The sequence below is a fragment of the Cucumis sativus genome, chromosome 3 (assembly GCF_000004075.3).
Source record: "Cucumis sativus cultivar 9930 chromosome 3, Cucumber_9930_V3, whole genome shotgun sequence".
Lineage (NCBI taxonomy): Eukaryota > Viridiplantae > Streptophyta > Magnoliopsida > Cucurbitales > Cucurbitaceae > Cucumis > Cucumis sativus.
The window spans coordinates 29599263-29612328 of NC_026657.2; the positions used below are offsets into that span (position 1 = coordinate 29599263).

A 13066-nucleotide genomic window follows, 5' to 3' on the forward strand; every position below is an offset into this window, starting at 1 on the left:
TCGTCCCATCAATGAGGAATAACTACCAAATTTATTTTGATAGTTATGTTTATTTGAAATTTGAATTGACCTTTCTCATTGTGATTGATCCTTTACTATATACCACCAATTATATATATATATATATTTCATTTTCAATCATTTGCCCTATTTTCCTTGCTTTCCAAATATAATTCTTTAGGAAATTATTTCATACTTGCCATGTAATTTTTCAGTAATAACTATTTTCTTTTTGTTCTTTTATATGAAATTTAAAGGAAGAATACATGTTTGAATCATATAAAGTTTTTTCTTTCTCTTCAAATTATGAGATCATGTATATGATCTCATGCAAATTATGTCTTTTACCATATAAAAGAATATTGATTTTTTTCTTTATCACAGGCAGTAGGAAACCGATCGATATATGTAGCAGTAGACACAACAAGTGGATATCAACTTTTTAATTGGAAAATAAATAATATTGTAAGAGCTTGAACCGACCATGACTTGTCAGGATAATTTGCTCTAATACTATCTCAAATCATCGATTAACCCTAAAGTTTAAAGCAAACATTTTTAGAAACACATAAAATATATTTATACAAATTAAGATAGAAACTTTTAAATTTGGTTCGATATCCATTTAATTTTCATTAATAGATTTTTAGATAGTGTTATATATTTTACTCAGTAAATGAGAAAAGAATAGCAATCCGACGTCGTATGAAAAATGAGAAGAAATAAAGATAGAGAATAGTACTCGGTAGTCGCCGTCCTAAACGACGAGGCAAAGGCCTCAAAACGCGCAACCCTCGGGTCAATACACGTGGCATTTTCTTCTTCTTTTTAATAAAAATCCTAAAAAGTCAAACGTTTTTTTCGTTGCCGTCGTTTCTCCTCCAAACGGCGCCGTACTCTACTGCCTATAAAACCCAACTGCATACCCTTAATTTTCACCATTCTACTAGAAACGAAAAGAATTTGATCACAAAAATCATAATCCTAAAACTGGTTCGTCTCTCAAATTCCGTGATCGTAAAATGCCGAGAAAAGGAATGAGGAGTCTCCTTTTCCAGTTCTCGTCGCCGTCGAATAATTCCATTTCTAGGTATTCGATCTCGTCGCCGTCGAGAACGCCGGCCTTGACTCCACGCCGGAGCTTCAACGATGCCATGATTGAACAGGCCGTTGAATCTGCGGCCGCGATTGTGATGAAATGGAATCCAGATTCTTCGACTTATGCTAAAGTTACTTCCATGTTCTATGAAGATAAAAGAGAAGCCATGCAGTTTATTAAGCGCGTGAATGATCTTCAAAAAGCGATGCACCTTATGGCTTCTGATGATTCCGTTTCCTCTTCCGATCGCCTTGTTTACGCTCAAGGTCTGATGGAAATAGCCATGAAGAGACTTCAGAAGGAGTTCTATCAAATTCTGTCCATGAATCGTGCTCATCTAGATCCAGAATCTGTTTCCACTAGATCCTCTCGGTGCTCCACCAGATCAAGCACTTCTGTTGATTTCGACGAAGACGGAACCCTAGACGATGAAATCCAAGTCGTAGAAGATTCGATCTCTGAAGTTGAGCAAGTTTCTTTTATTGTTATGGAGGATTTACGAGCCATAGCCGAGTGCATGATCTCCTCTGGCTACGCTAAAGAGTGTGTTAATATGTATAAAGTGATTCGTAAATCGATTATCGATGAAGGTGTGTACCGTCTCGGACTTGAGAAGTTGAGCGCTTCGAGAATCAATAAGATGGATTGGGAGGTGCTTGATCTTAAAATCAAGAACTGGTTGGATGCAATTAAACTTGCAATTCGAACGTTGTTCGTTGGTGAAAGAATTCTCTGCGATCATGTCTTTTCCTCATCTGAATCCATTAGAGAATCCTGTTTTGCCGATATATCCAGAGAAGGCGCTTTGCTTCTGTTTGGATTCCCCGAACTTGTTGCAAAGAGTAAAAAATCTCCGGAAAAAATGTTCCGTGTTCTTGATATGTACTCATCAATCGCCGAAAATTGGCCGGACGTCGAATCCATTTTCTCATCTGAATCCTCATCTGTAGTTCGATCTCAAGCTCTAACCTCACTCACGAAACTCGGCGAGTTAGTTCGTGCCATTGTTATGGATCTCGAATACTCGATTCAGAAAAATTCATCCAAATCTCCTGTTGCTGGTGGAGGCGTTCATTCCTTAACACTTCTCTCGATGAACTACCTCACTTTCCTCGCTGATTACTGCAACTCTTTGACGGATATTTTCGCCGATTGGAGTCCGCCTGAAAAATCGTCTCTCGAACATATCTTCTTCAGCAGTACTTCAGAAACCGACGATTCTCAATCGTCTTCTGGAATCTCTTTACGAATGGGATGGCTAATTCTAGTTCTTCTCTGTAAACTCGACAACAAAGCGAAACGCTACAAAGACGTTTCTCTTTCGTATCTCTTCCTAGCTAATAATCTTGAACACATCGTCTCTAAAGTCCGATCGTCCAATCTTCAGTACCTTCTCGGCGACGAGTGGATGGCGAAACAGGAAGTGAAAGTAAGGCAATTCGCAGCTAAGTACGAAGCATTAGCTTGGGGAAGAGTCTTCGATTCCTTGCCGGAGAATCCAACCGAGAAATTCTCACAAGAGGAAGCTAAAGAGATCTTCAGGAACTTCAATATGGCGTTCCAAGAAACTCATCGTAAACAGAAATCCTGCGTCATTCCTGATCCAAAGCTTAGAGACGAAGTTAAATTATCCATCGGAAGAAAGCTTGTTTGGTTCTATGGAGAATTTTACCGAGCCCAAAAAGCTTACGGCGGTGCTAATGAAAAACCGTACATCAGATTCTCTCCGGAAGATATCGGTAACTACCTTTCAGATCTCTATTTCGAACCGTCTGATTGGGCAAGTGTTTCCACATCATCCCCGTCCTCCACCTCCTCCTCTCACCGGCGGGAACCCGGACCCCGTTGATTGCATCCATCTCCGGCAACGGATATTTTTATTTTTGTTCCTTAATTTTTAATTTAAAAGCAAAAACTTTTTGGATATCTTTCAGTATTTTCCCTCCGAATTTTGGATTTGCATGGTGAAAGTTGTAACAGTAAATAATACACGGATTTAGTAATGCTTTGACATTTCGATCATAAGAAGTTGAATAATATGCCTTCATAATGACTTTTCGATTTCCATCTCTTTCCACATTTCTACGCCATAAATAATTCGCAAAAATATTGGGCTTTATTATTATTATTGAAAAAATAAAACTGCTTTTCAAATTTATATTTAGGGCTTTTACTCCCCATTCCAAAATTTTCAATAGAATTTTTAAAAATAATTATACCAGTTAAAAATTAATTATATATATATAATATGAATACATCTTCAAATATATCTAAATATATTCGTGGTTCAAATGTGTCGAAGTTCTTCCTTTGTTTATTTGTTTTGAAAAAAATATCTTAAACAAAAATTCAAAACGATACATGTGTAAATTAGAAACTTGCAGTGGCCTTAAATGAAGTTTAGGACCACCATGCTATATATATATATATGTGTGGCCATTGCTAACATTCTTAAAAATGATAAAGTTCAATGGTTTTTTTCTTTCTTTTTATTGTAATTTAGTCAACTTTGTCACCCACCTTGATGGTATTTCTTTTTCTTCTTTCTTTTTAAATATATGGTCTCTAATAATGATAAAAAAAAAAAAGATATTTGGATGCATGTTTTAGAAGGCTGCCTTGCTATTTCAATATTATTAACATTCAAAGAAAATGAGGAGTTTAATGATACAAATAAAGAAAATTGACAATGAGAGTTAACCTAATGAAACAGAAAAATGTTACATATTGAAATTTTGAAATCCAAAAATACCTTCTTCTTTTTTCTTGGAAATTTTACATATTATTTTGATTTGAATTTAAATTTCTCAATCTCACGTTTATGAAAATGTTAAATATCACTTTGTTTTCATTTGATATCTTATCTTTAATTTTCCTTTTCAGATTAATTTAACAAATAAATTCTTACCTAAATTACGAATTCTTAAAACATATTTTTAATAGCCATGCAATTTGTTGACTTGGATGATTCTGAAAACATTTGGAGGAGATAAACTATAACAAAATGTAGAAACTGGTGCAACTATATGCAAATGTATTATTTAGTCTTTAAAATAAGTTGGGTTTGTTTTGCAAAATTTCTTACTTTTAGTTCTCGTTTTACCTATATAAACACTTGAAATCTTCATTAGAAAAAAAAAGAAAGAAAAACAAGTTTATGAAGCTGGTTTTTAATTTTGAAAACATCCCGTAGTTATTAATATACTCGAACGTTAGTTGATTAGTTAATCTCCTAATTAGTATTATAAAATAGATAGGTTAAAGATTTGATATTCAATCGTATTTATTAACGAAATAATAAAAAGAAAATAATGAAAATATAAGATTTTTAGTAAGCTATGACATTTTCCGTTCATTATATAAGACTCGATTAATCTTTTAGGTTAAAAGTATTTTAAAATCCTTTTTGATTTGTTTGATATATTTTAAAAGGATTTTTATTATATTATCGCCCAACTTTTTTATCAAACATTTATATTGATTTTGATCGTTTTAATTGAACATTAGTAAACATCTTTGACACATGGATAACGAATTACACTAAAAATCCAACAAAACGACTTGTTTATAATAAATTTGATAAAAGGTCCCCTCATATATATATAATATTTGTTGCTTAACATGTCGCTACATTATCAATTGAAAAATGTGAATTTGGATCCCATGCTATTATTTTTGTTGAAAATAAAAAGAGAAAATCAAATACTAATTTTGTCACATGTATAAGTCAATGATTCTAAAAAACAAAGTAAATCAAAAGTAATAAAAAAAAAGGGTGATCTCATTTGGAGAATTATAAATATTTCATATATATACTTTTGTGTGTATGTATTTATAAATTTAAAAGTAAACACCTAGTCTAGGAACAATGTATTGAAATTCTATATATTGAAAGAATCATTTGTCTTATTTGTTAATTATATAAATTTTGAACTTAATCCGACTATCTGATTCTATTAACAAAAGAAAAATTTGTTTCTTTCGTGTATTTAAATTTATAAATTATAGTGTTTTTCTCTATTACTTACTTCTTAAGAAAACATGATTTTATCAATCTAAAATTTAAATATATCAATCCCATAAACTATAATTGATAACTCGAATTTCATGCACCCAAAAACAAACAATTGTATATCATCCCACCAAAATAAATTTCTCATTCAACCACATCTCTTAATTTATTTATTTTTTTGGTTTGAGTAAAAGATTTAATTAAATCTGTAATTCTTTTTCTTTGGGGGGGGGGGGGGGGGGGAGATTTTGAAGAAAAGTAAATAAATAATTTTTAAAAATAATAGAAGAATTATGGATAATGATTGAAGTATGTAAATATTTTATTAAATAATATCTTAAGAGTAGGGAAAATAAAAGAGTTGTGTAAAAGAATAATGAATTAAAGGTTGAAAAGGGAAAATAAAGAAAAGAGGTGGCAGTGACCGTACGGCTACGGGTGTTATGTGAAACGATGAATATTATGGAAAACGACGGTTCCAAAAAGATAACGTCTTATCTGTCATTTTGTTCCTAACAGGACAAAACCTCCAATAAAATATAGATTCACTAAATCTTCTAATTAATCGGAAAAGAAATATATATTTGTCGACATTCTCATCCATAATATACATACAATTATTAAATTTCCATTTCTATTTTTATTACATTATACCCAAAAAAAAAAAAAAACTATCATAAACAAAAAGATAAACATTGATATGAAATAATATCAATAATACAAATCATCAGTCGGGTTTTATAGTTTATTCGAAATAATTGATAGGAGCGTGGTTCAAAAAATTAATAAATTTTATAAAACAATCGTGGAAGAGGAAGCCAAAAAGAAAAAATTGATAAAAAATATGAGAATAATTTTAAATATTAAAACAAAGGTTATAAATAAAATAATAAATTTAAAATAAATAAAAACTTAAAAAACAAATTGAAAAAATTAAGTTAAATTTTATAAAAATATAAAAATAAAATAAAATAAATGAAGTTGAATTATGTAATCTATTAAGAATGTTTGTACTAAATCGAAAATAATAGATATATTTATCAATTAAAATATATTTCTTTTTATTTTATACTTGTTCCAAAATATTGATCAAAATTGAAATTGATGTAAAATTAAATTTTTGATATTTAAACGAAAATGAATTTGTTAATAGCTTTTGCTTTATTAGTTTAAGAATCATAATGACGTAATTAGATTAGAAGCGTGTTGGAATTTATTTGATATTAGTTTAATGATAGTGAATAATGGATTGTGACTTTAAAAAGTCAGTATTAGTAATTTTCAAAGAAGCCAAAAACTCAATATTAGTATCATCAAAGTCTCATAAATTATCACATACTCCTAATTAAATTACAATAATCCATCTGAATTTAAACTATTTTTTATTTAATTTGTATTATATCCAAACAAAATTAAAACAACATTAATTAATAACAATAATTACACACTTTATTTGTTTTACTTCAACCTAAACATTCTTTTTTTTTCGAGTAGTTTTGGAAATATTTATAAATATAGAAAAAATTCAATATCTAAATATATCATTCGTAAGTGTTTACTAAAGATTAGGGTATGTTTATTCCTTAGGATGATAAATAATCTCAAACTCAAACATAGAGATTCAATTTTTTTTGTTTTGAGTCACCAATTTAGGTTTCAATTTCATGTAATATTCTATTTTTTTAAAAAAAGAATATCAATGATTATTTTTTTAAAAAAATTGTTAAAGGTAAAAAATAATATTGTAACTTTTACATGGAAATAAATAAATAAATATATTATTAAACCAAATAAAATTATGAGAAAGTGAAAGGAAAAAAAGAGTATGGAGAAAGAAAATAAAAGTGTAGTACACTTTCCTTTTTGGTTTTTCTTGGAAGAAAAGATATGCAAAATAGGAATAAAGTGCTAAGAAAAAGGACAATAACCCATTTATTGGGACCTACACAAAAAAAATATCTTCATAAACATAATAATACTTTGATTCGAAACCTTTTTTTAATTCCTTACACTTTTTCTTTGCACTTTTTTCACATCACTTCAATTATTAATCAATAATTTAAGAGTTGTTTCGAGGATTAATGATTAATAATACTCTTTTAATTTTTTCATAACATGCAAAATTATAAGTAATATATGTAAACCATACGATTCACTCTATGGTAAGTTATGATTGACGGAAGAATCAAACCTCTAATTTTGAGATGAATAATATAAGTACTATTTTTCTTAACATTTTAGATACTCATATTATAATAAGACATGAAGATGTTTTTTATTTATATACCAACATAGGCACATGCACCTTTTGGATTCGTTCTATGTCCATTTGGTACATTCTACAAGAAAACAATATATAGTTGAAATGGGAATAATCAAAATTTCCAAATGCAAAAACACAACATTTCAATATTGCTGAGGAAAAGGGGGGGAAACTGTAAGATGGGACCTAAGAACAGTTGAAATGTGTGAAAAAGTGTTAAGGTAAAGGGGGCAAAAAGAGGAAGAAAAATAGTTGATATCATGTTTTTCCTTTTGGGTCCTTTCTTAGTGAAAAGAAAATGATGAAGAAGAAGATGAAAAGATGACAACTCATACAACCTTAAATTGTATCCTTAGAAATATCTTCTAATTTTCTCACATGTCAACTTCTTTCACTCATGAATATATATTTTTGCCTTTATCTCTTAGAACAATTTCCACATGCTTTAGTTTATCCATGGCCCCATAATGGTTCATGGGACACTCAATTCTTCTTTATCTTCAAAATGCTCAAAAGGGTTTGTGAAAAAATATTGGATTATTTCTGTCTATAACTGCAAATTGTGTAAACGTTTTTCAAAGAGAGAAACTTAGAACTTTCACTAAGTGTTGAGGAACTTGCAAGTTTATGATTCCAAATGAATCAAAATCCTCCTTCCTATCATCTTAGAGGTAAAGTGGTGTTAGATTTATATGTAACCACTTAACTTAGGATTGTAAAAAATTCTTCAAAACTAGAATGTCTCTCAATCTTCTTTATAGTTTTGGATATATACTTTCACATTTTCCTATCTTTTAGGATTTCAGTGTGCTATTATGAACAAGTAAAAGGACAAAATTCTTACTGTCGTCTATAGGAAACACCATATTCATGCCTTCATGGTATGTTTCTCATTTTGATCAAATGATAAAGAGTCCCTACTCTCTTTTCTGCTTCGATCTCTGGTTTCTTTATCATTCATTATTCGAGATTTCATTTGAATTATTACTTATAGAAACATCCTGCCAAAGAACTCGATACAGTTCCTCTCGAGTTCTTGTCTACACTATAAGTAGAATTGATGATACACGAGTAACGACAAGGCAGGAAAAGGGGTTGTGTCAGTCTTAATGAACAAGCCGCCACCCACAATCAAAACTGAATCAAATAGGTCTACTTTTTATGTCAAAGGTTGTAAAGGCAAATACTGATCATCATCATCATCATCATCATGTATTAATAAATATATTGCAGCATCTTTCTAAGAAACCTATATTTCAAATGGCTGAAAAAGAAATGGATTGAGAGAATAACATATCAATTCATTTATATTCATGACAAACAACATCAGCCAAAGAAGTTGACAATGAATACAGTAACTTAACATAGTAGTACTGACTGACAGGACTGAAGAGCCTTTACTCACACCAACTCCTAGCTATAAAAGCGACACCAGTACTACATCCAGAAGTCAAACTAGATAGTTCAAAGCTTTCGTCCTCCGCAACGTCTCTCCCTTATCATTTTTTTCCCGTATGGACATCGGTTGGTCATTGTTGCTGAGCCGAGAAGTATTAACCCAAGTCTTCACCATTGGTTTAGATATTTCTTGAGTGAGATTATAGAAAATGAGATTGCTTACAGTGAGCTATAGCTCCTTCAATAGAACGCGCCATCTCCGAACTTGCGCTGTTGCATCTCTTGAGTATTTGTGGATCAAACATACCACTCGACGAGCTCAAAGAAAATGAAGAAGACGATGAAGAAGAAACAGAAGAAGATAGTGAAGATGGACAAGAAGGTTTAGTTGTAGAGAATGAGGTCCTCCTCTGGTTTCTAACTCTGTTTTTGTCAACTAATGTAGCTGTAAAATGGTCTTTTTTAAAGCTTAATTCTTTTCTTTTTGGCCTATTTTCTGCTAATTTTGCACAAGATTCATCTGTACAGGCAGACTTATTGAAAAGGGACCAGATATATGCTCGTGAGGCCTTAAGTTTCTGAAATAAAGAGGACTGCTTATGCTGTCTCAGCTTTTGGTGGCCACCCATTTCAGTATTTATCCAATGCTCAACAGGTTTTAGCTCAAAACTGAACCTGCAAGACTCGGCAGGCGAAAAATTAAAGGACTGATGCGGGGTGTAAATACTTGCATTAGCAGAGGAAGCAGAGGAGCTAGAGATGAAGGAGATTTGGAAGTTTTCTCCAAAGTGAGGTTCAGTTTCATGGTGAGCATTGGAGTTGTTTTGGATGAGCTTTTGAACCATTTGAATGCGAGGTGGGAGATGAAGGGGAAGAAGCTTTCCCTTGTAGAAAAGCTCATCAGCTGGGGAAATGGTGGTTTCTCTTTCAAGAGAGACCGCATTCATTTGAAACTCAAACTCTCTTGCTTGAGGCGGAGAGTTCAAAGAATAACAGAAATTGGAAGAGGAACTTATATCCATTTCTATGTAATCCTCTGTGTAAGTATATGAGAATTGTCCAATGGCCATCTCCACCTTCAACTTTTCTTTCTCTCTCTACTTAAACTTAATGAAGGTGTAGAGGAAGTGATACTCTTTGAGACGAAGAAGGTCAGAATTTATAGTAAAACCGTTCAATGTCTCAAAATACTAAAACCTTAGATATTTTGAATACTTCCAAGAAGAGAATTGTAACTGTCTATTTAACATGTGGCAGGAGGAAGAAATAGAGGACCATTTAACATGAGTGTGGTCCTCCATCAAAGTCATTTTATATCACAAGTCTATGATTGAATTAAACGAACTATGTAAAGGGGAAAAAAAATTCAATGCAAAGTAGAATAGATAGTGTAAACTGCTGAACTATCTCATGAAGTCTTTCATATTTTTACTCTGAGCTTTGAAAGACTAGAGCAGTAACTGAAAGGTGACTCAATCAGATTGGAAAACTTTCACTACATCACTTGAACAAGATCTGTTTGTTCGATAGGTTGTATATATGTATCCATGAATTCAAAAGATTGGAAATTGAGAGAGTAGGCAATAAGAAAAATGTGAAAAAGAAATTCAGTAGACAAAACAGCGCCACCGGCCCTTGTGAGTGTTTCTTGGGTACTCTTTTTAAGAAATCATGTCATAGTAGAGATGTTTCTCTCATTTTTGGTCTATTATCTACCACATTTTTTCATTCCCTTGGCATAAAATCAAGCTATAGAGCATTTTAAACAAAGAAAAAAATGTGCATGAGAAATAGAGGATTTAAAAACATTTCATTTTTGCATTCTGCTATGTGTAAATTATGAGAAATATGAGTCCCACTCAACCTTAAAAGGCAAAAGGACAAAAGTTAAACACTTTCCGGAAAAGATATCTTCAAAAAGGAAGAAAGAGAAGACTCTTCTAGAAAAATTCAAGCTAGTGATAAACACGTTCGAAGCAATCAGCAAAAGGCCTAGAAAGAGAAAAATAAAATAAAATATATAAAGAAATAAATAAAAAGAGGAAAAGATCCAAGGGAACACCAACTAATGAGCTCTCTTATTCAACCAACCACTCTTGTCTGTTACTTGAATGATAATAGAACACACTGCAAGAGAATCTCCCACAACTTCAGGATGTTGACAATGTTGTTGTTTTTCGCAGCCAATTCCAAAAGAAAGCAACAGCCCCCAATAGGCTTTTAAGACAGTGGTGGGAGAAAAGAGAGAGTTGATAGCGACTTTGAACTGCAAAATGAGAATGCCTGTACTTTCATGGGAATTTCAGGATAGACTAAGGTATTCATACCAAGTAGATTGTTTCCATGTCTACTAAATTCTTTTTCTGAGCATTTGCTAACAAGTGGAAATTTTGGCATTCATTTCATTTAAATTGTATGAACCGTTTCTTCTGTACTGTTCTTTTGCCAGACATCTGATAACTGGCACTATGTCCACAAGGCTTACTTCCAACTGAAAGTTAGCCCAAATGTCTAAAGGAAGTTTCTTGTAGCCCCACAGTCTGAGATGGCGGGCACTCGACTCTAGAGATCATCTTCGAAAAAGTGTCAAAGCCGTGTTCTTGATGGCCCTTTGAAAAGCACACTTATTCTAGTTAACAGTACATTTATATATATGACCTTTTGACTGAGAATATCAATGTCTTAACCATTTAAGCTATGTTCAGGTTGGTTAGTCCCTTTAAAAAGGTACTATAACACCAGACAATCACTATATTCAACTTCAATGTAATAAGTTCTTGTTAGTTCCCTCACATATATATATATTAGTGAACCAAGTGATCTAAAAAATGGTTTGACGCCTATTTTGCGATAGGTTTTGTTAAGCTGTGACTTCTACAACGTAGTCTAGTTCTGTTTTGATCACCAAGTACATCTTCATCCTCTAGCCATAACAACCAAACCCTTTAACATCTTCAGTTATTTGGTGTTTTTGAAGTAAATTATTCTTACATTAAATTTACATGTTCATTTTCTAAAATGAAAACCTGTTCAAATGTGTCCTAATTTTTTGAAATAGACGGGTCAGGTCGTCCCATTTCTGAGCTTTTTAAAGTTCTGTCCCTAATTAGAAACTTTCCAACTTTTCTTGCTTTCTTTTTTAACAGAGAGATGAGTAAAGGACTGTTATATATATTACATCACATATGTCCATCGTTTGATCTTTCTTCATATTATAGGAAAGAAAAAGACTTCTTACATTATATTATATGGTTGTTCTCTTTCATTTATTACCTCACCAATCTTTTCAAATCGGCCAAAGAAAAGATTGTTGACACATTTGGTTTTAACGTATTATAGATTTGCTTTTCCAATTTACCTTCTCAGCAATTATGGACCTTAGAAACTCTCTTAACACACGTCTCCAAGCCATAGCCATAGGTTGTATCAACTTTTCTCAAAGTATAGCTGAGCCGCAAGGTTTTGAAGACTTGTTAGAATCACATTTTTAAAATGCTTTTGGAGCACATCATTTGAGATCCTCTACTTTTACAGAAATATAGCCTTCTCCGGTAGGCCAACTTTATTGTGTAATATGACTTGTTTGGCATCTTTCATTCTTCTTTTTTCTTTTTCTTTTTCTATTTGTGTAAGTGCCTAGTTTAACTTGTGCGTATTCACTATTCTCAGACAAAAACTAAAACTAAAAACTACTTGATATTTGACAAATATAATTTATAAAGTATTAAATTTTAGGGAAGTCATCATGGATCTCATCGACAACCACTAGACTAATCCAAGATGGCTAAATAAGAGGATTATTTGGATCCATTGGAAACAACTATTGTTCTCTCTAGTGAGCTAACTTGTTTGGTTTGAAAAGAATACGAGAACAATTGTGAGTCGAAAAAGGTCGTAGAAGAATGCTTTAAAGTTTTGCATAAGAGATCATTTAATGAAAGCTTACTTTCTTATTATTCCTTTCTTCTGATTACTAAAGGCAAGAGTTCTTCATTGAGGTTTCTTGTCGTATCGCCTTTTGGCCTACCTTTTTAGCCCTCCTGTGTATTATTTTAGGTGCCTTAACAAAAGTAGCTAATAAAGAAACAAAAGCAGTATGCCCAAAAATTGCTCAAACTTTTGCACTCTTGTTTAACTTCCCTCATATAAGGACTAAACCTTCAAACTCAATTTAACAGTCTTTCTTTTGCAAATCATATTTGTATGCTGAGGACTCAATCGTCACAACATTAAAAGTTGAAAGACTAAATTATTAAACGAAACGAAGAGGGCGAACATAACAAAAAGTGCAAGT

The 13066-nt window shown here is 31.9% G+C and overlaps 2 protein-coding genes across 2 annotated transcripts; one reads left to right on the top strand and one right to left on the bottom strand.

Moving 5' to 3' along the window:
* Positions 1-928: 928 nt before the first annotated feature.
* On the top strand, positions 929-3164 carry LOC101208543 (exocyst complex component EXO70H1). Its single transcript, XM_004137900.3, has one exon. The coding sequence runs from the start codon at positions 1023-1025 to the stop codon at positions 2946-2948; it is 1926 nt and encodes a 641-aa protein (XP_004137948.1). The 5' UTR covers positions 929-1022; the 3' UTR covers positions 2949-3164.
* Positions 3165-8654: 5490 nt separating this feature from the next.
* On the bottom strand, positions 8655-12965 carry LOC101208782 (probable membrane-associated kinase regulator 4). Its single transcript, XM_031882369.1, has one exon. The coding sequence runs from the start codon at positions 9840-9842 to the stop codon at positions 8973-8975; it is 870 nt and encodes a 289-aa protein (XP_031738229.1). The 5' UTR covers positions 9843-12965; the 3' UTR covers positions 8655-8972.
* Between the last annotated feature and the right edge of the window lie 101 nt (positions 12966-13066).